Source organism: Chionomys nivalis, chromosome 8, assembly GCF_950005125.1.
Source record: "Chionomys nivalis chromosome 8, mChiNiv1.1, whole genome shotgun sequence".
Classification (NCBI taxonomy): Eukaryota; Metazoa; Chordata; class Mammalia; order Rodentia; family Cricetidae; genus Chionomys; species Chionomys nivalis.
The window spans coordinates 53,507,900-53,530,072 of record NC_080093.1 but is presented as its reverse complement, the minus strand read 5'-3'; the positions used below and the strand labels follow the sequence as shown (position 1 = coordinate 53,530,072).

The following is a 22,173-nucleotide window of genomic DNA, read 5'->3' as shown; positions in this document are numbered from 1 at the left end:
GCTACTCCCAGCAGCGTGGCAGGGCCTCCAGAAGGGGAATAAGCAAATGACGGAACGGTCTCAGATGTGGGCTCACAGGGAACACTGAACTGGACCGAAGGGTAAGGAATTCATTGGAAGAGTCGTTAAGGATGTGAGCAGACAGAGCAGCGTGCTCTAAAGGGAGAGATAAATCAGGACCTACAGGTAGCACTCCTGTTACAGCTCTCTGAGGAAGAGGGAGTTTCCACAGCGGGAGCCTGAAGGTTCTCTGATTTCCAAATAGAAGACAGGAGAAGGGTAGCCGTGATATCCTTCCAGACCCCTGTTGATGTAACTTTTACTCCCCCATGTGAGGATCTGAGCTAGAGACCCGCAGTGTCTCAGTTGGTGGCCTGGTGTCTGAGAGGAGAAGAGCTGTGCAGCTATTGTGGGGACAGAGACACTGACCCAGTGTGCAGTAGCCTCAAACACAGTTGGTTTGATTCTGTGCGAGGCCCAGCAGTGCTGATCAAGATGCTCCTGTGGGCCCTCCAGCTCCTGGGGTTCAGGGTGAGGTGGGAATTACACACATGGAAATGCAGCCTCATTCCTTGCCCAGTTGTAGCCTTCAGGATAGGGGAGAAGTTATTTTAAAGGTTATTTTTATTTATGTGTATGTGCACCTGTGTGAATTTATGTGTACCACATGCATGTAGATACCTGTGGAAGCCAGAAGAGGGCACCAGAGCCCATGGAGTTACAGGTGGTTGTGAGCTGTCAGTGCAGGTGCTTGGGGCCTCTTAATTGCTGAGAAATCTCTTCAGGAGGAAATATTTTAGAATCAGTTGTGCTGTGAGACTCCTGAAACAATGGACCCCAAGACTTTGGAATTTTCCCAGGAGTCTCAAGCTGGGAAAGGGAAAGGCTAAAGCCTGGTGCCAGCCAGGGGGGGAGCCTGTCTCCCAGAGAGATCTCACAGAGTTCTGAGAACTTGTCAGACTGCCTTGCAGGAGAGCCTGGAGCCGATAGTGATGGGTCAGTGCCGGGCAGGACCACACCCTGACCAGGACTGCTTAGGAATGCACCCCTTCTGCCCTCTGTTTAACCCTGAACCCCATGTCTGGGCCTCAGAAGAGGGACTTGGGGGCAATTGGGTCACTTTGTTTCTCTTCTCAATATGGCCGCACTGGATAAATCTTTCTCTGCTTTTCACAATGATGTTCTGGAGACAAGAGGCTGAGCCCAGCTTCTTGAGGCTTCGAGGGCCCGGGCTTTTGCGATAAAATCTCTGTTAACATTCCCCATATACAGCTTCAGAGCCCTGAGCCTGCCTGGCTTTGCAGCCCAGCAACTCCTGTGGTATCCTTTCATGCTGGAAGGAAGCCTGTTGCCCATCCCCACCCATATGCACGGTGCTTTGCTTAGGAGGCCTGGCCTTGTCCAGACCACAGACTCTGTCCTAGTTCGTCCACAGTAGATGTTTTAGAGATGACTCTTTAGTGTCGAAACTAGAACAAACTGGGCAGGACCCACCGAGAGGTTCACATTCAGACAGGCCCGGGTTTTCTTGTGACCCATTTGTGCCCTAAACACTCCAAGCAGTTGTCTGTGAATGCTTCATTTGTTTGGAGGGAGCATCTGAGCTGGCTCCAGGCTGCTGGCCTGCAGGTGACTGTGCACAGCTGGTTACAGCTCTCTGTGCCCAAATTACCACAGCACCTGCAGAGAGGCTCCTGCTCAGGCCGACCTTGTTCTAGGCACATGAAACCCATGTCTCGCTGTTGGCACAGTACCCGTGGGGACAAGGGATAATGTGGTCTCTCCCTGCAGGCGTGTCCAGGCCACCACAGCATGATGGACCACACACCCCTCATCTGTGACTATGGTTCTGGTGTCAGCAAGGTGGGCTTTTCAGGAGCCGAGGGCCCTCTGGCTGTCTTTCCCACCATCCTCGGGAAACTGAAACATAACGTGAGTGACACCCTGGCTTCATCCTCCAGCCTCTTGTGCTGCTCTGGTTGCGGTGACGGTCATAGATCCCAATGCCCTGGTTTCCATACTCACTGCTTTGTGTTACATGTCTCAAGAAGGTGGCCTTAGGGACAGATTAGAGGACATGAACAAGCAGCTTCCTTTCCTGTGGCAGACTCTTCCACACCCTTTCTAATGGGCAGCTGCCTCAGGGTGAAGCCTTTCTTTGTCTCTAGTATCTCTAGTTCCGACTGGGGCCTCTGGCAGCCTTTTCCTCCCACTTCAGGAACCCCTTCTCTGAGCTTGATTGGCAACACCCCTCCCCACAGTGGATCCCTCCTTATCTGTCATTCTGATAGCCACCAGCTGTCTTCTGAAGTGCAGTGTCCCTTTGCAGTGGCAGGTCTTGATGTGGGTTGTGCCTGAAGTCATCCCACAGCCCCTGGGGGAGGGGAGGCACAGTCACAGTGCAGTTGAGCCTCTCATTTGTGTGTGTGTTCTGAAAACCCCAGTGGATGCCTGGGACTTTGGAGAGTCCCGAGCCTTTATGCTCGTTGTTACTCAGACCTATGTAGCGTGTGAGTTATATACCTGCATGGTATGGCCACACAGTTGCATGGCTGCACGATGCACTTGTGTAGCCCTATAGCATCTCTGCTGCTCCACTGCAACAAGGTACCATTGTATCATGTGTCATGCACCACTATAGCACTGCAGGGTCGCATCACCACATAGCTGCATGATAGCAGATGACACCATGCACCCACGTGGCATTGCAGCATGTCAGCCTTGCAACACTGCCCAGGTCTATGACTGTCCTGTCACACTTGTGCCCCCAACCCACTCGTCCCTCTTCCCTGTTGCACTACTGCCTCATGCACATTGCTCCAATGTAGCTTAAGCATGAGCTTATCCTGGAGATCCTGGACTCCTCTGATGAGTGAGTGTGGCTCGGGGATTCCTCCGTGACCTCGCTGAGCCAGCCTTCCCGGTACACCGAAACACCCACCTTCCTTGTTTTCTTCTTTCCTGTGCCCCGGCTCAGAAGTGAGCCTAGCTTGATGGCTCGTCAGTCTCTGCCCTTGCTCACCCTGCTCCTTCTCATCCAACCAGGCAAGTTCCCTGCTAAATATTCACAGCTCTAATCCTAATGTCTATTTTCTTAGTGGACTGAGGTAGATGCTCCGCCTCCTCTGACAGCACCGGAAGTTCAATCCACCTTGAAAGCAGGCCATCTTCCTGAACCCCAGGGGGCAGCTCATGCTGCAGGTCCTTTTCTCGCAGGCCTTCCAGACCAAGTGTGCAGACGATGCCCTCACGCCTTCTCTCCAACAGTTTTTCTCTGCTGGGAACAATTCCCACACCTGCAGTGTGAGTGTCCTCACAGTGGTCCTCAGTAGCCCTGGACCTTGCAGGAAACTGCCCCCTTTGGAAGGTATGCCGGGTTGAAGAGCCTCCTTGACGTCTGGACTAGTGATTGGTGCCAGTTTCTAGCAGCCTCAAGGCACTGGCTCATGTCTGCAAATGAAAGCCTGGTACTCACAAGGGCTGTCCTGTCCTACTTGTGTTTTTCAGAACCTACTGGTGGGGGTGGAAGAAAAAGACTGGTTCATTGGAGCTGAGGCCCAGAATAATCTAGAAAAGCTGAACCTGCACTACCCCATCACCCGGGGAGCCATCACTGACTGGGACGATGTGGAGAAGGTGAGCGACAACCTCTAGAGGAGGGACCATCACACCCTAGCCACTGCCTTAGCCCTCCTCAGGGGTCCTAGTCTTCTGTTCCAATCCTACCTCCTCTGCTTACTGCCCATGCCACCAGGACATGTGGTATGGCCTCTTGGCCCTCAGATTCTTTGTCTATAAGATGATATGTTTGTTGCTATGCCATCATGGCTGGTTGGGAATGATGTATAAGAAGCCCCTAGCCTCAGAGGGGAGCAGCACACAGTGAATGGTCTAACAAGCTGTCCACAACACCTGCACTTGAGGGTGTGTTGCTTACGATCTGAGCACTTGAGGCAGCTGTAATGAAATCTCACAATCATCAAGGTCCAAGTGTTGGTACAGGACTGGGGCTGAGGGCTGTGAGGGAGAGCCTGCCCCAGGCTGCTCCGTGGTTTCTGCAAGGCTTACTGACAATGTCCCGGGGCTCCTTCACTGGTAGAGTGTTACCTCAGCCATTGCGCCCATCTCCGCAGGGCATCCTCCTGTGTGTGTTTGGTTCAGAATTCCTCATTTTATTAGTGCAGTACCTGAATTAGACCAGGGACACACCGTTCCTATAAGCTCCTCTCAGTGTCTCCAATGATACCCGCTGCAGAACATTCCAGAGATGGTGACACTCAGAGGTCTTGGGGCTTCCATACAGGGATCTGGGGGATCCTAATTCGTATAACACAATGCACTAACCCAGCGTAACCAGTCATTCCAAGCCCAGAGGTTTGAAACAATGATGCCTCGTTCCATTACCACAACTTCTGTGGATCAGGAATCTGGGCACAGCTTGGGTCCTGAAGGAGAAGGTGGTACTGTTTGTCACGGGATGTAGTAAAGAAACCTCAAAAATGGCTGCTCCGTGGTATGGTTATGGGGAAGGACTTTTTTTGTAAATAAATGAGAGAAACTGTGCAGAGGCATCTGGAAGAATCCAGGACAGACAGAAAGAGACACTGGACACGGCCGAGGCTGCTGTTGGTTCTTTTCACTCTTTTGCGGGCCTACCACCCAACTCCCAAATAAATCACTCCTGGAGGTTTATTCTTTCTTATAAATGCCCAGCCTTAGCTTGATTTATTTCTAGTCAGCTTTTCTTAAATTATCCTGCCTCCTTTTGCCTCTGGGTTTTTACCTTTCTCTATTTCTGTATATCTTTTCTTTCTTTTTTATTCTGTATCTGGCTGGGTAGCTGGCCCCTTCTTTTCTCATTCCTTCATCTTTCTTCCCAGATTTCTCCTTCTGTTTATTCTCTCTGCTTGCCAGCCCACCTATCCTTTCTCCTGCCTCGCTATTGACTGTTCAGCTCTTTATTAGACCAATCAGGTGTTTTAGACAGGCACAGTAACACAGCTCCACAGAGTTAAACAAATGCAACACATCTTTGTATTACTAAACAAATGTTCCACAGCATAAACAAATGTAACACATCTTAAAATAATATTCCACAACAGGGCTATTGCAAGAGAGAGGCAGATAGATAGTGGAAATGGAGTTATAGATGGTTGTGAGCCACCACATAGCTACTGGGAATTGAATCCAGGTTTTCTCCAAGAGCAAAAGTGTTCTTACCCACTGAGTTATCCAGAACAAGACAGGGCCTTACAGAGGCCATTAAAACTGGACTGTGTGGAGGAACTCATCTACCATTCCAGATCCACAGTGGCAGGAACAGGAGAGTTGGGAGTTCAAGACCAGCCTAGGCTATTAGGTCCTGTAGACAGAAGTTTCTGTCCTGCCCCATCCTGCAGCCATACAGTCCCAAATAAACACACAGAGGCTTATATTAATTATAAACTATTTGGTCTATTGTTCAGGCTTATTATTGACTAGTTCTTACAACTTAAATTAACCCATAATTTATATCTATGTTTAGCCATGTGTCTTGGTAGCTTTTCTCCATAAGGCATTCTCATCTTGCTTCCTCTGCATCTGACTTGCAATTGTCTCTGACTTTCCTCTTCCCAGAATTCTCCTAGTCTAGTTGCCCTGCTTATGCTTCCTTCCTGGCTACTGGCCAATCAGCATTTTATTAAAACAATACTGGTAACAAATCTTTACAGCATACAAGAGCATTATCCCACAGCAAGGCCCTGTCTCAAAACAAAAACAAAATGGTAATCAAATTAAAATGAGGCCTCTACAGTGAATCCCAATTCATGTGACTGTGGCCTAAGAAGAGATCAGAACACAGATCTACAGAGCATGACCATATGCGAAGATGGAGAATATGACATCAGCAAGCCAAAGAGACAAGCCTCCAGAGACGCCAGTGGTGACACTGCCATCTCAGATCTGCAGCCTAGGTGGGAATGCCCAGCCCTTCTTGAAGTTCTAAGGACAAACAAAAGTTCATCCTGGGGAACCAATGAGTTTACTGGCCCGATTTATATAACATAGGGGAGGGGGTATTAAAAGGAGCATAGGGGACCCAAAACAGCCACACTGAATGTCTTCGGTCATGGATGATGGCTTCCCCATTGTATTAGTCAGGGTTCTCTAGAGTAACAGAAATTAGAGAATTAATCTCTCTATATATAGAAAAGGGATTTATTAGAATGACCTAAAGGCTGTGGTCCAGATAATCCAAGATGGCTGTCCATGAACAGACTGGTCCAAGAATCCAGGAGTTGTTCAGTCCCTGAGGTTGGATGTCTCAGTTGGCCTTCAGTAGATGCTGGAATCCTGAAGTCAGCTCTAATGCCATGAAGGGATGGATTGCCAGTGAGGGCATGATCAAGCAGGGAAGAGCAAAAGCTTCTGTCACAGGACATTTGATCGGATTGTGAAGAGGTATCACTGTCTTACTTCACCTGCCTAGGCACCTTCTGATTGGTTTAATAAAGAGCCAAATGGCCGTTAGCTAGACAGGAAGACAATAGGTGAGTCTTTCAGGCAGAGATAGGTACTTTGGGTTAGAATCTGGAATGGAGAATTTGTCAGCAGGACACAGAGGAAGCCGGTCATACAATAATGAGGAGAGGTAACTAGCCACATAGTAGGATGTAGGTGAATATAAACAGGTTAATTTAAGTTATAAGATTTAATTTGGAACAAGCTCAAGCTAAGGCCAAACTTTTATTTTTAATTAAAAAGTCTCCATGTTAAGCCCGGTGGTGGTGGCGCACGCCTTTAATCCCAGCACTCGGGAGGCAGAGGCAGGCGGATCTCTATGAGTTCGAGTCCAGCCTGGTCTACAAGAGCTAGTTCCAGGACAGGAACCAAAAAGCACGGAGAAACCCTGTCTTGAAAATTCAAAAAAAAAAAAAAAAGTCTCCATGTCATTATTTGGGAGCTGGTAGCCCAAAGAAAGTCTGACTATAAGCTGCTTTCTTCCATGTCCTATATGTGGGCTGCCAGCAGAAGGTGTGACCCAGATTAGAGCTGTGTCTTCCTACCCCAAAATATCTAGAACAGAAATCTTCCTACTTCAAATTTTAACTAAGTAAAAATCCCTCACAGTTGTGCCCAGCCATTTTGGGGTTTTAGCTAATTCCAGATACAGTCAAGTTGACAAGCAAGAATAACCATTACACCCATGGCTGAGTGGATGGAGCCCCTAAGCCATCCTAGCTGACATACTCTTCCCTCTCCAGAAACTCCAAGATCACAGGCAATTAGGGCAGAATGTTGTATAGATGGTTGGAAGGAGTGGCTGGATACCTGGGTGAGAATCTAATGACCTTTCCCATCCTCTCCTAGGAAGGAACATCAACAGTGCACAAGCTGGTTCTGACGGACTTTTTTTTTTTTCTGTGATGGGGTTTCTCTGTTGTAAAGGAGAGGGCCCGCTTGTTTGTTCTGGCTGCGCAGCTATCTTAGACACCAAATAACCACACAGAAATAATATTAATTAAAACACTGCTTGGCCCATTTGCTCTAGCCTCTTAGTGGCTAACTCTCACATCTTGATTTAACCCATTTCTATTAATCTGTATATTGCCATGTGGCAGTGGCTTACTGGGAAAGATTCTAACCAGAGTCCGTCTCAGGTGGAGGATCCATGGCTTCTCCTCTGACTCTGCTTTCTTCCTCCCAGAATTAAGTTCTGTCTTCTCCACCTACCTAAGTTCTGCCCTATCAGGCCCAAATCGGTTTCTTTATTCATTAACCAATGAAAGCAACATACAAACAGAAGGAACCTGCTACCCCACTCTGTAGCATTGTATCTTGTCCTGGAACTAGCTCTTGTAGACCAGACTGGCCTCAAACTCACAGTGATCCACCTGCCTCTGCCTCCCGAGTGCTGGGTTTAAAGGCGTGCGCTACTGCTGCCCAGCTCATACTTTATTTTTATTGTTTTTATTGAGCTATATGTTTTTCTCCACTCCCTCTTTTCCTCCCCTCTCATCTTCTACCACCTCCCATGATCCCCCACACTCCCAATTTACTCAGGAGATCTTGTCTTTTTCTCCTTTCTATGTAGATGCATGTGTCTCTCTTAGGGTCCTCTTTGTTGTCTAGGTTCTCTGGGGTTGTGAACTGTAGGCTGGTTTTTCTTTGCTTTATATCTAAAAGCCTCTTATGAGTGAGTACATATTATATTTGTCTTTCTGGGTCTAGGTTACCTCACGCAATATGGTTATTTCTAAAGCTATCAATTTGTCTGCAAATTTCAAGATGTCATTATTTTTTTTTTTACTGCTGTGTAGTATGCCATTATGTAAATGTACCACATTTTCTTTATCCATTCTTCAGTTGAGGGTCATCTAGGTTGTTTCTAAGTTCTGGCTATTATGAATAATGCTGCTATGAACATAGTTGAGCATATGTCCTTGTGGTATGATTGAACATCCTTTGGGTATATATCCAAAGTAGTATTGCTGGGTCTTGAGGTAGATTGTTTCCTAATTTTCTGAGAAATTGCTATACTGATTTCCAAAGCAGCTGTACAAGTTTGCACTCCCACCAGCTGTGGAGGAGTGTTCCCCCTACCCCACAACCTCTCCAGCATAAGTTGTCATCACTGTTTTTGATCTTGGCCATTCTGACAAGTGTAAGATGGAATCTCAGAGTTGTTTTGATTTGCATTTCTCTGATGGCTAAGGAAGTTGAGCATTTCCTTAAGTGTCTTTTAGCCATTTGAAATTCACCTGACAGACTTTTACAAGCAGACACAGCCAATCTAATGAAGCTGGTAGCAGTTTGACTCAGAGGGCAGAACCTTACAACAGGAACCAATGGCCAGCCTCTCTGGCAATGCTATCATCTGAGGCCCATACTCCCTGAGGTGGTGGACAGTCTCTTCCATTTTAAAGATGACCCTGGAGGCTAACAAAGGTCACCTTCATGGTCCTGGGCAGGCACATGCTGCAGGGTAAAAGGGGCATCCTAAGAAACCCACTCTGGCTCTGAACCCAGAGCCAGTGAAAGAAACTCATCCTGGATCTGAAACCTAAGCTAATTCTGCCCCTGACCAACTGAAACATGAAACCAGTCAGTCCCTGAGCAGGAAACCAGCCAATCCCTGAGCACCCTGACTCTGAACCCAGAGCCAGTGAAAGAAACTCACCCTGGATCTGAGACCTGAGTCAGAGAAAGGAACACTTTATCCCTGAACCCAGGACCAAAGAAACAATCCTGACTCTGAAACCAGTGCCAAAGAAACACACTTTTTCCCTAGAATCAGAGCCAGTGAAAGAAATATGCCCTGGCCTTAGAACTAGAGCCAACAGGCTAAAAGGGATCAGTGAAAAAACACAGTTTGACCCTGAAATCAGAGCCATCTCTGCTCCTGACCAACTAAACTAACCAATCCCTGAGCAGGGAAAACTGACCAATCTCTGCACAGAAAAACTTTTCCCTGGGAAAACTCCATCCTTAAGAAGCTCTATATAAGCCCCTCTGCCTGGTCAGTTGGCAGCTGTCCTTCACCACTCTGGCAGGGGCAGTTGCTCTCTCGGACTCCTTCCCGAATAAATCTCTTTCTCAAAAAAGTGTTGAGGGAAGATCTTCATTCGCCGGGGCAGAATAGAAGAACATTGCTTGAATGGCCCTTAGCCGACTGAGCAGAAAAACCTTGCTGATATGTACCATTAGGGATGCTGAGCAGGGCTGGGCAGAAAAAGTAAAAACTTTTCACTGTAGCCAGAGGAAATGTCTACACTTCTGCAGGGGCTTGCCTTTAGCAGAGTGTAGCAGAAAAAGTAACATCTTGGGCATCAGAAGAAGAAGCAGATAGCTCTGCTAGGACATTTTCTTAGGGGAACAGAGCAGAATTCAGCAGTAGAGGCTCTCTAGGAGAGAAGCAGGATTGCTATATCCTGCTGGGAGACCATCCCCCACTGCACAGCAACTTCAGGACACCTTTCCCTCCAGGGCTAAGCTGTCCTATTGGGACTCGAGCCTCCAGAGCTGTCCTATCGCAGCTCTAGGTAGCCTGGCTTCCCAATAAGTTAGGTTATCTTTACCACGCCAGAGCTGTAACACTCCCACTAGCTTACAAGTTACACATTATGTAGCAAACTTCCATCATTGCTGGGCTTGCTCTGTGACAGCCGAGTCACCTGTGTTTCCACCTCATCCCTGAGTTTTGTCACTCATCAGACCCAAGAGATCCTTAGACAGTGCTGGGCCTGCCAGCCTCTGCCAACCCCATCCCATAACTTTAGGCCTGGTGTATCAATGGAGGCTGGATCACACTGCTTCTTGTTTTGATGGTGCTGTCTATAATTCAACCATCCTTTGGAATTATGGGGTCTGGTCCAGGGGCGTTTTAGACACCCAGATCCCTGGATTTCTGTGTGCAGTGGCAGAACTTGCAGGGTACCAGCCCTTCCTTTCATATGCTCCATGTCATCTCTAGATGGGCTACAAAACCTCGGTGTCACCACATACATTACTGGGCACTGAAATGAACAAGTGACAAAGGGCTGGAGAGATGGCTCAGCTGTTAAAGGTTAGGCTCACAACCAAAACTATAAGAACAGTGACAAGGAAGTAAGTTTGCAGAAACAACTTTTTTTTTTTTTTGAGATAGGGTCTCATATAGCCCAGGATGGCTTCTAACTTGTTATATAGTTGAAGATGGCCTTGAACTTTTGACTCTCCTGCCTCCACCTATTAAGTGCTGGGATTTCAGGTGTGTACCACCACACCTGGTTTAAGTAGTGCTGGGGATGGAACCCAGGGCCTTATGAATGCTCTCAACTGAGGTACAGTCCATGCCCCCAGTTTTTCCCCAAACATTTTTGATTCTTAGTTGACTAAATCTTTAGATTTGAAATCTGAGATCTGGATCTCAGTTGTACTGGTTTATCAGGAGGATGGAGGAATATAATAGATGGATAATAGAGATGATAGATGGTAGCTAGGTAATAAATGATAGGTGTAGATAGATGGATGTTAGGCCAGTGGTTCTCAACCTGTGGGTCACGACACATATCAGATATCCTGCCTATCATATATTTACATTAGGATTCATAATAGTAACAGAATTACAGTTATAATGTATCAATAAAGTAATTTTATGGCTGGTGGTCATCGCAATATGAGATATTATATTAAAGGGTTGTAGCATTAGGAAAGTTGAGAACCACTGTGTTAGATAGATAAATGATTGGTAGGTAGATAGATGATAGATGACAGATAAGGTAGATTGATAGACTGATGATGGACACATGTAGTCAGAGGCTGCTCGTTCATTTCCTGACCCCCAGATCCATATCTACTAAACTGTGTATCGCCATGTGGTTGTGGCCTACTGGTAAGGTTCCATCCACTGTCCGGCGTCTTTTTCAGACTACATGACTTCTCTGACTCCGCCTACTCTCTCTCTCTCTCTCTTCCAGCCTGGCTATATTCTGTTAAGCCATTGACCAAAAGCAGCTTCTTTATTAACCAATGGCAATAAAACATATTCATAGCATACAGAGGGGAATCCACATCAGACACAGGCAGATGCAGAATAGACAGAAGGTACACACAGATAGTAGACAATGAATAGGTAGTGAGATGAACAGATAGGTGTAGATGCTATCTATAGAGAGACTAGTAGGTAAACAGAAGACAGAAAGATGATTTAGATAGCTAATAGATTTATCTGATACATAGATCAATATATGAAAGATAACAGCCAGCGTGTTTCTGGACAGCAAACAACTCGCCTACTGTCCTCTCTCTGCAGATTTGGCATCACTCCTTCTACCAGGTGCTCCGCGTCGCCCCCGAGGAACACCCTTTAATGATAACAGAGCCACCGCTAAACAGCACAGATGTTAAATGCAGAATGACTCAGGTAATGGGGTCTGGGGCCAGGTGAGGTAGGAAGGGAGGCTGCTGTTCTGTCCTGACTTAAAAGTTCCCTGCCTCTGGCCTCGTCCTGGTCCTTCCTGCCTTGGTGGTGGACTGACTGAGTTTAAGGGTGGATCCCTGTCTGTGAGTGCTCTAGCCAAGCACTGATGGCAGAATCCTCCTCAGGCTGCAGTGGGGCTAGGTGCAGTTGTGGCAGAAAGTTGTTTCCCTCCCCAGCTGCCAGAGTTCTCCTCCTAAGGCTCAGCTTCTGTAGAGGACATAGGAAACCTAATTAAACAGGTGGCCAAGCATCTGGCTAGCATCCCTGGAGCTCAGTGGGATCTTCTGCAGTGAGTAGGCCCCCATATGCAGGCCCAAGGCCAAGGCATGATGTGCATATCTCAGAGGCCACCTAGACCCGGAAACAGCAGTTCACCCGTGTGTGAGTGCACATCAAACAAGCCCCAAACTGGTCACTGATCCCCACCCAAGTGTGGACAGTCAGATCATGGAAATGGCCACAGCTGACTCCCCTGAGGAATGAGTGTAGTTGGCTTCTCCCCAAAAGCATCCAAAGGCCATGAGGGTTTCAGCAAGCTAGAGTGGGACAAGAGAGGATAAGACTGGCCCAACCCAACTGCCTACCCACTCCTCAACTTTAGCAGACCTCGGAGCGAGAGTGTGTGTGCACCAAGAGGCCGATGAGAACTGCCAAGGCAGGACTGAGGAACCGAGCTCAGTCTCTACTGCCTGGAGCTGTGGGTGTGCTCCCTGCAGAGCCCAGCAGGACAAAGACACACAGAGATGAAGGTTCAAGTCTAGTCTGATCAGAAAAGCAGATGATTAGCTGTCATGGCTGGGGCTATTCCCTCCTGTGTTTTCCTCCACCTTGGACAAACTACCTGCGCTCCTCAGTCCCTGACTCAATAGCACTTGTCTAGACAGATACTTGCAGGTGTATTCACAGTGAAGTGGCTCCTTTAACCAGTTTCAAGCAGCCCTTTCTGAGACCACACCTTCTGGCATGAAGGTGCTCAGCGGTGACTTTCTGTACAATTATTGCAAGGTGTCTGGAGTGTACAGATGCTGGTACAAGGCAAGGGCTTGGTCAGACTAGACATTTGACTGACAGTCAGGCACAAGCAGGAAGAGCATGTCCAAGAGCCGCTCATTACGGAGTCAGACTGCAGTGCCCAGTGACAGGAAGATATACCACAAAGCAGGCTTACACTCTGAACTCATAGACCTCATCGTAACACTAACCATTTCACAATGCTGGCACCTGTCCAGTGGCCAGGTGGGACCCCCGGTGGGTCTCACCATTATTCCCTGATCCAACCAGTCTTCTCACTATACATTATAAAAAGTGTCTAAAACTGCCAACTTGACACAGCCCAGGGCCACCTGAAATACAGTCTCAATTAATTGTCATTACCAGATTAGCCTTTGCGCATGTATGTGGGAGATTGTCTTGATTGTTAACTGATGCAGGAGAGGCCAGACCACTACAGACAGCATTGTTCCTGCAGGTGGTCCTGGGCTGTATATGAAAGCTAGCTTGCACGTAAGCCTTTGAGTGAGTCAGCAAGCCTTGTTCCTCCATGGTTTCTGCCCTGATGCGTCATTGACTTCCCTCAGTAATGATCCATGACCAACAAGTATTCACCAAATAAACTCCTTCCTCCCCTAAGTTGCTTTAGGCCAGAGTGTTTTATCAGAGTCGCAGAATGAAACTCGAACAGCCACTTCACAGCAGAGTTAGCTGGAGATAGGTGTGGGCCACCCCGGGGTTAGCCTTCCTGGATTCACAGCTTGCTGCAAGAGGCACTCACAAGCACCCGGGCAGTGTGTGCCACCTGGCCAGCCAGCATGCCAATCTTCCTCCCCAGATCCTATTTGAAACCTTCAACGTCCCCGCCCTGTACATGGCTAATCAAGGGGTCCTCTCCATGTACGCTGCTGGCAGAACCTCTGGTGAGTGGCCCTGTGGGATCCCCATTCTTCCCAGACACACTGTCTAGTTCTTGAGGCTGGGGATACGCACCACAACATGCAACCTCTCCCTGACAAAGAAAAGCATAGGAGGGGGCTGGCAAGATGGGTCAGTAGGTGAAGATGCCAAACCTAATGACCCAAGTTCAATCCCCAGTACCCTCATGGTGGAAGGGGAGAACTGACTCCTGAGCATTGTCCTCTGACCCGCACACATGGACATCCATGTGGAAACACACACACACATACACACGTGTGTGCACATGTACACGCAAGTGTTCATTAAAAAAAAGCAATGGACATTCTTCAAGGCTCACAATGACCCTCACTTCTTAATAAGAACGCCGGAGACTCTCTGAGTAGCGAGCAGCGAGGCAGTTCATTATCTCACCTTGTACAGTGGGGTATCAGCCTGGAGCAAATGCAAAATGGCAGGTGTGATTTAGTGCAAAACTGGTCTTTGTTTTTATTTCTCCGGAATTACTTTTTAAGTGTGTGTGTGTCTGTGTGTGTGTCTGTGTGTGTGTGTGTATGTGTGTGTGTACCATGCCACCAAAAACTGGAAGCATAGCCCCTGGAGCTGGAGTTACAGGCAATAGTGGATTACCTGATGGATCCCTAGTTCTAGTCCCCAAACAGTGGTTTTATGGTCCCTGACTGCAAAAACACCCCTGCCCTCTGTTTCCCCAAAGCTGGTTCTCCAGGGAATTAAATCTTCCTCTCGTAAAGCCTAGTCCTCTCCTCCAAATCCCTGTCCTCCTGGGACTCCAGGTCCCCTCCCCCTTCCAGATACTCAGCTCAGTCACCTGGCAGACTATTACTTTTCAACCCAAAATAAACTAAAAAAGAGCAGTTGCCAGCTGCTAGCTGGGGAGAACAGGGACCTAATACATCCTTACCCGTGGTCCTCTGGTGAGCTCTGAACACACCGTATTCTGAAAATGAACCGTCATGAATTATTTCTTACACACACCTAGCTCTTGTTCTCACCATTCCCTTCTTTCTCCTGGTGCCCCAGAACGCCTCCAGAATACTGACTCATTTTCTTTTCCTAACCCATTTACTAAGGTGTTACTAAATAAAATTAACAACATTAAGGAACTCTGACACACGGATGTTCTCACAAACCACTACAACCACACCCAAGGATCCCATTGTGCCATTCTGCCCCTCCCACCTGTTGAGACAACGCCTGCATTTTCTGGGTTTTGTGAATGGCGCTATGCAGCCAGCATGTGGCCGTTGGTCGCGGTAGCGGTTTCTCTCCATTCGCTATGTGGAGGTTCTTTCGTGCTCTTGCTGGCCTCAGCAGTTCACTTCCTCTTCTTGCTGAGCCATGATGGTGTCGCGCCACGTTGGGACTGTGCCATGTGCCACCATCCCCAACCTTTATGTGGATGCTGGGGATTTGAACTCAGGTCCTCAGTGCTGCAGGCACTGACCAACTAGGTCATCTCTTCATTTGTGATTGCTCATTAATATTGCACAGATAGCAGTTGATTTTTATATACTGATATTGTACCTTGATACTCTAATTAAGCTCATTTTTTATAGATTTTGTAGAGGCTTGGTAGCAAGTACCTCAACCTGTCTAAGCTGTCTGGCCAGCCCCTAGTAAATATGTTTTTGACAACATTTATTTTATTATTTCCAAGCCAGATGGGTTTTTTTTGTTTGTTTGTTTGCTTTTCAATTTGTTTCATTCTTTTCTACTGCCTGCCTAGGCCTCATGTTCTGAGGGGAGGTGGTGAGGACACAAATCGTCTTTCCCCCAGTTAGAGTGAGATCATTAGCCTCAGTGTTAAACTGAATCAACTGTGGGGTTTATATTTTCTTCACTACTTTAAGTAAGTTCTCTTGTATCTTATTTACTGAGTATTTCTTCTTTTAATCAGGACTTTTGTCAAAATGCAATTTGTGCATAGTGATAACTTGCTGTGACCTAGAATTGCCAGGGAAGAGAGTCCCAAAGAGGGAGTGTCTGCATTGGCTTTGCCTGTGGCCACATCTGTGGGGCTTTTCTTAACTAAGTTCATTGATGTGGGAAGACCCAGCCCACTGTAGGTGGAACCATTCTCTAAGCAGAGCGTCCTGAGCAGTATAAGAGGGGAAATGGACTGAGCACAAGCAAGCAAGGAAGTCAGCATGCACGCATTGGCTTCCCTGTTTTTGACCGTGGATATGCTGCCTTAACTTCCTCATAGGGTGGATTATTACCTAGAATTATGAGTTGAAATAAACCCCTTTTCTACTAAGCTGCTTCTGCCAGGGTGTTTTATCAAAGCAACAGAAATGAAACTGGAACAGGTACCTATTGGTGCAATTATATGAATTAAGATTGATTCTGAGTTGTGGAACAAAGGGCATTTAATTCTTTTAAAACCCATGTGGTTTGCAATAAATTTGCCAAAATTTCACTTTGGAGTCTTGTGTCTGTGGTCGTGAGCGACAATGACCTACTATGTTCTCCTCCCATCTCCCAGGGATGGTGTGTGGGTGCGTGATGGCCGATGTCTTGGGAAGAGATTCTGTCATTTTCAGCTGTTGCAGGCGAGAGGACCAACTCTGTTCCCTGTCACAGCTGGAAGGGAAAGTCCCCTGGACACAACTCTGCTTAATTGAAATGTTCTGTTGTTGGTCCCCAGGCTCAATAAGGAAAAAGAGAGAACCAAGAATTTCTAGAGCCCAGTCTGCCCCCAAAGCCACTGTGTCACATGCAGTAGGTCTAACTATGTCGCACCCTCTCTGAACTAGCACACTTGGAGACCTTGCTAACTAAAGCACACACCTCTGGCATGGTATTCAGGCTTTCCCAACACAGGGCACCTCCCAGAGAGTCCTAGTGCCCACCCAGGCCCAGACAACACTTCCTCTCTTGTCTCTTTGGCAGCTATTGGTAAAATTGCATGCTTCATTTAGCAAGAAACCCTACAGGCTTCCATTCAAACCTGCTGATCAGCCTTATTCTAGTTCATGTGCTTTAGGAAGATGCCGGCTCCTTGGCCCCTTCCCCTTCCCTTCTGTTATTTCTCCCTCCAACCATCCCTTCCTACAGAACTAACGAGGGGTGCTGTGTACCCCACCTGATGACCAAACGTTCTCTTGAGTAGGAATAACTATTGAATGTGGAGAGGGGATGACATACTTTGTGCCCGTCACCAATGGCTATCCTTCGCAACTGTCAACTACCAAGCTGGACATAGCTGGTCAAGACCTGACCATGTACCTCCTGAAGCTGCTCTCAGACAGCGGGAACTTGTTAGTGAGCACAGGTAGGAAACAACTACTCTCAGCTGCGTAAGTCAGTGCTGTGTTTATAAGGTTCTTCATTGTCTCTGTGTGTGTGCACACGCACATGCATACACACGCAGAAGCTGAGGGAAAACCTCATGGTGCAGCCTTATGAATGCCATTCACCTCTTTTGAAACAGGGTCTCATGTGAGGGTGCAATATTCTATTGCAGATGAGAGTTGACCAGTACCCCGTAAGCAGCAAGGGCCTTGGGTCTTTGATTAAGGGGCTTAGATAGGATAATGCTTGACCCCCTTTGTGCCCTCTTCCTGGGCTAGAACTTTAGCTTATACAGTGTGCATGACACCTGTTTCCAATAGACCCTTGGCCTTTCTGATCTTAGACAAGGAGTAGAAGAATGAACCCTGGACCCTAAAGAATAGTATGAGTTAGAAGGATGGCTAAACTGGTCAGGCTGGAATTCTTCCATGTTTCTGCTGCCCACTCTTAGCAAGAGCCTTGTGTGCACCATCCATCTGTCCTCCCAGCATACTCCACGTGGATTATACTCATCCCTGCAGATGAAGGAAGTGGAAGTTTAAAAAGGACAACAAAAGAAAAAAAGACAAAATAAAAAAGAATAATTAATTTGCCTAAGTAATAATGAATTAGCTAGTCACGTAAATGACAGAGGTGGGATGTGATCCAGAATTGTCTCAATTGTCTCACCCAAACCCAGATCAGGCAAAGGAGGGAAACAATGGGATGCAGCAGAGTCCCAGAAGGGACAGAGAAGGGAGCAGCAGACAGCACCATTTGCTGGAGGGGAGGAACAGGCTCTGGAAGGAGGGTGGAGGAGACATGGGCAAGGAGGCTGGGTTAGGCCAGGAGTGGCAGCGCACACGTGGAATCACAGTGCTGTAAGGCAGAGACAGGAGGATTAGGAGTTTAAGGACATTTTCAGCTACAGGTATGTTAGAGGACAGCCTGGGCTACATGAGACTCTGTTTCAGAAGAAGAGGAAGAAGGAGGAGGTGGAGAGGAGGAGTGGACGATTGGAATAAAAGGAAGAGGGGGGAAGGGGAGGGGAAGAAGAGGAAGAGGAGGGAGGAGAAGAAGGAATAAGGAGGAATGAAATCAGGAGGGGAGGAAGAGTTGGAGCAGGAGTTAGAGGAGGTGAACATGGAGGAGCTGGAAGACTTGGAGAAGATGGAGGAGGGTTGGAAGAGGAAGGGGAGCTAGAGGAAGGAAGATGGGGGAGATGGGGGAGTTGAAGGAGGAGATGGAGGAAGAGTTGGAGGAGAAAATGGAGGGTGATTCCGGTGGAAGCAGTGGCTGGCAGTCTGAAGGCAGAAGACCAGGTGAGGTCTCTGGGTAAGCAGTGCAGGCAAATCCCTTTTAGTCAAAGCTCAAGGACAATGGCAAATAACATGTAAAAGCCTAATTGAAAGGCATATCTGGGCTTCAAACCTGTTGTCAGAAACCTAGGAAGGAAAGGGGCATCCAGGCAAGGGGCCTCACAGGTCATCGCCAGCCCTCCAGATGCCTAGCAGGTGTGTGTGGGGGTGGTGTCCAGAATGCCCAGGTAGTAACTGTGAACTGGATTTTCTAGGCCCCACAAACACCATACATGGTAGGGCTGCATCTTCGGCGATGCTGAAGAGACCCAGCTCTGTGCCTCCTGTGAAGGGAAGGTTACTTCGTCATGCTCCGCCCTTTGAAAGTCTGGCCCACAGCCTGGCCAAGACCCTGCTCACAGGGTTGCTTGACACAGTGGCTATCTAGGAGTGGGTCCACCTTCCTATGCCCACTCTCATGAGTAGTGCTCTCTATGTCCCTGGGTTTTGGTCCTCCTTACCCTGCAGCCGACCGCGAGTATGTTCGAGACCTGAAAGAGAAACACTGCTATGTGGCACTGGATTATGACATGGAAATGTCAAAAAACGCAGTACCCTCCCAACAGAAGAAAGTCCAGTTGCCCGACGGCAGGGAAGTCAGCCTGGAGCAGGAGGCACTCACGTGCTCAGAGGCGCTCTTCAACACCAGCCTCATCGGTGAGTCCAGGATCGGGGGCAGTGGCCAGTGGACACTCTCACGGAATGCCGAGGGAAGAAAGGCGTGGGGAGGGTGGTGGCGGACACTCTGCTTCAGGAGCAATGCTTCCTGCTCGAAAGTTTCCCTGGTCCTGGCTGCCACTCACTCAGCTGCTTCTGTCACTGTGCTGACCCTTCGACTACACCCAGAGGTGTAGCCCAATCGCAGATGAGACAGAGGGCAGCAGAGAACCACTCTCTTCAGCTGTGTGCTACGTACAACTGTGAAACGGAACAGTGAAGGCGGTGGAGGCAGAGGCAGAAGCAACTGAAGTTTGTGAGAGCTTTAAGCATCTAAATGCCAGAGGGTTTTTGTTTATTATTATTATTATTATTATTATTATTATTAGACACAGGGTTTCACTGTGTAGGCGTTGCTGTTCTGAGACTCACACTGTAAACCAGACTGGCCTGGAACTCACAGAGATCCACCTGCCTCTGCCTCCCGAGTGCTGGGATTAAAAGTGTGTCCCACCACCACCTGGCTCCAGAGGGTTTTTAGTAAGTATTGGGTTGACTACTGTGTTAGTTGGTTTTCTTGCTGCTATGAAAAATATTCCTGGCAAAAGCAGCTTAAGAAAGGAATTTTGACTCATCCAGTTCAAGGTTAGGGTCTATCAGGAACATGAGGCAGCTGGTCGCACTACATCTACAGGCAGGATGTAGAAAGAGGAACATTGATGTGGGATTTCCCTCTGTATGCTATTACCATTGGTTAATAAAGAAGCTGCTTTGGCCTTTGGCAGGGCAGAATAAAGCCAGATGGGAAAATCTGAACAGAGATATAGAGAGAAAATAGGTGGAATCAAAGAGACGCTATGTAGCTGCCAAAGGAGAAAGACGCTGGAAACTTACCTGTAGGCCACAGCATCATGGTGACATGTGGTTTAATAGAAATGGGTTAATTTAAGATGTAAGAGCTAGCTAGGAATATGCCTAAGCCATTGACCAAACAGTGTTGTAATTATAGTTTTTGTGTGATTATTCAGGTCAGGGCGTCTGGGAAACCAACGTGCAGTCTCCACTTAGAGAACACTGGTGCTCAGATCTCTTCCTTCTTTCTATCACACAGGACCCCAGCCTTTGGGATGGTGCTGCCCACATTCAGAGTGGGTCTTCCACCTAGTTAACCCAATCTAGAAACTCCCTCAGACACAGCCAGATGTCTGTCTCCATGGGGGTTCTAGGTCCTTCAGTATTAAGTCTCAGAATCACCTTCTCTCATGGTGCACACCTGTCACCTAGTACTGGGATGCAGAAGCAGGAGGATGACCATGAGTTCATAGTCAGCCTGGGTTATACAGTGAGTCACTATTTCAACAAACAGGAAAATGATGGACTATGAAATCTCCATGGAAAGGGAAAATGAGAGTTCAGGGACAACATGGAAAGTCAACATTTCCTAAGATAAAACTTAAGGTCATCTGCCCCTTCCCCACAGGACATACACTGTGGCCGGCAGGGCTTAGCTCTGTCTTCCCCGCCATACAGGGCACACAAGCAGACTTTCTCTGCTTTTGCTTTTTGAGACAGATTTTTGCTCTGTAGTCCAGGCTAGTCTGGAACTGATTATGTAGCCTAGGCTTGTCTGAAACTTGTGGCAACCCTCCTGCCTCGGTTTCTCAAGATGTGGGATTGTAGGCATGGTAGAGCACACAGTCTGAAAGGCATAGTACATGCCAGTGTGGGGAAGTCATTAAAGTACTCCACAGAGGCCAGGTGGGTCCCAGGGCGGAATGCAGCCTCAGGCTCCTGATGGCAGCAGAGCCCTCTTCCAGGCACACTGGAGCCACTCCATTGTGATAGTTCTCCACACCCATCATTCAAGGCTGGTGTTGGTTGCTTGCTTATGCAACAAGTAACAAGTGAAAGCAGTTACTTGGTGGCACTTTCCAAGGCTAACTGAGTTGGACACTGCCCTACAGACACCCACAAAACAGGTGATGCCAACCTCATCTGAGGCATGGGATGTCAACGCTTGTCAATGATGATGCTGGCCAGCCAGGCTTGTGACCTGCTTGAAGTCCTCGAGGTGCTCAGTGGCACTTGGAGCCATTCAGAACCTGGGAGGTATTCCTCCCCACAATACTAAAAATAGGAACCTTTGATCCCAAAGCCCTCTTGTGCATTGTCCACCAGGGAGAAGCAACCCAGGCATCCACATGCAGGTCCAGCAGAGCATCACATCCTGTGACCACTCCCACTGGAGGACTCTTTTTGGTCACATCATTCTGTCTGGTGGCACTGGTGCCTTCACAGGTCTACGACTACGGCTGCAGAGAGAGATATCAAAGCTGGTCTCTCCAGACCTCTGTGTGAAGGTACTGGCCCGAACCTCACCAGCAGCCTCAGGGATTGACCCATGCGCAGTTCTAGAGTCTCCAGGTTCTATTCTCTCCATTTGAGGATGCACCAATAGCAAAACCTAGCATTTGCATCCTTGTTGGGGGGGGGCACTGGCAACAAGCTAAGCTAGTACAGCAGAAGGGACAGAAGGGGAGGGGCTGCAGTCTGTAGGGTGGAGAGTGACAGGGTTGGGGTGCTGAACACAGGTCATCTCTCAGACGGTGGCATCAGATGTGGATTTCCTTCTCCTCCTTCTAGGTGTCCACCTCTCCATATGCCAAGTACGGTGCCTGGGTAGGTGCCTCCATCTTGAGCTCCCTCCCTATGTTCAGGGAAATGTGGGTCACAAGTCATGAGTATAGGGAAATTGGCTCTTCCATCATGTGTAGAAGAAACCTCTGACCAGTGGCTTTCAGGTTGCATCGTCTGGACCAACATCACCATGCCCCGGCTGAGCCTTACTGAACAGACCACAGTTAGAACAAGCTTACAGCAAGGCCCCCTTTCTCCTGGAAGACAATAAAAGCATGCAACAGGGCTGACTTTGCCTGGTGTCTGGGTGGCTCCTGTAGAATCCCACTGCAGTGAGAGACCCAAGCCCCAGAAAAACCTCTCATCAGCAGCCCCACA

General features: G+C 48.0%; 1 protein-coding gene across 1 annotated transcript; it reads left to right on the top strand.

Annotated features, from left to right (window-relative positions):
* The first annotated feature begins 1,815 nt into the window (after positions 1-1,815).
* Positions 1,816-21,945, top strand: LOC130879874 (uncharacterized). The gene is made up of 8 exons (XM_057778704.1): positions 1,816-1,932; positions 3,508-3,636; positions 11,774-11,884; positions 13,770-13,854; positions 16,983-17,144; positions 18,970-19,158; positions 21,337-21,518; positions 21,802-21,945. Exons 1-8 carry the CDS (start codon positions 1,816-1,818, stop codon positions 21,943-21,945), a joined length of 1,119 nt encoding a protein of 372 aa, XP_057634687.1.
* Positions 21,946-22,173: the final 228 nt, after the last annotated feature.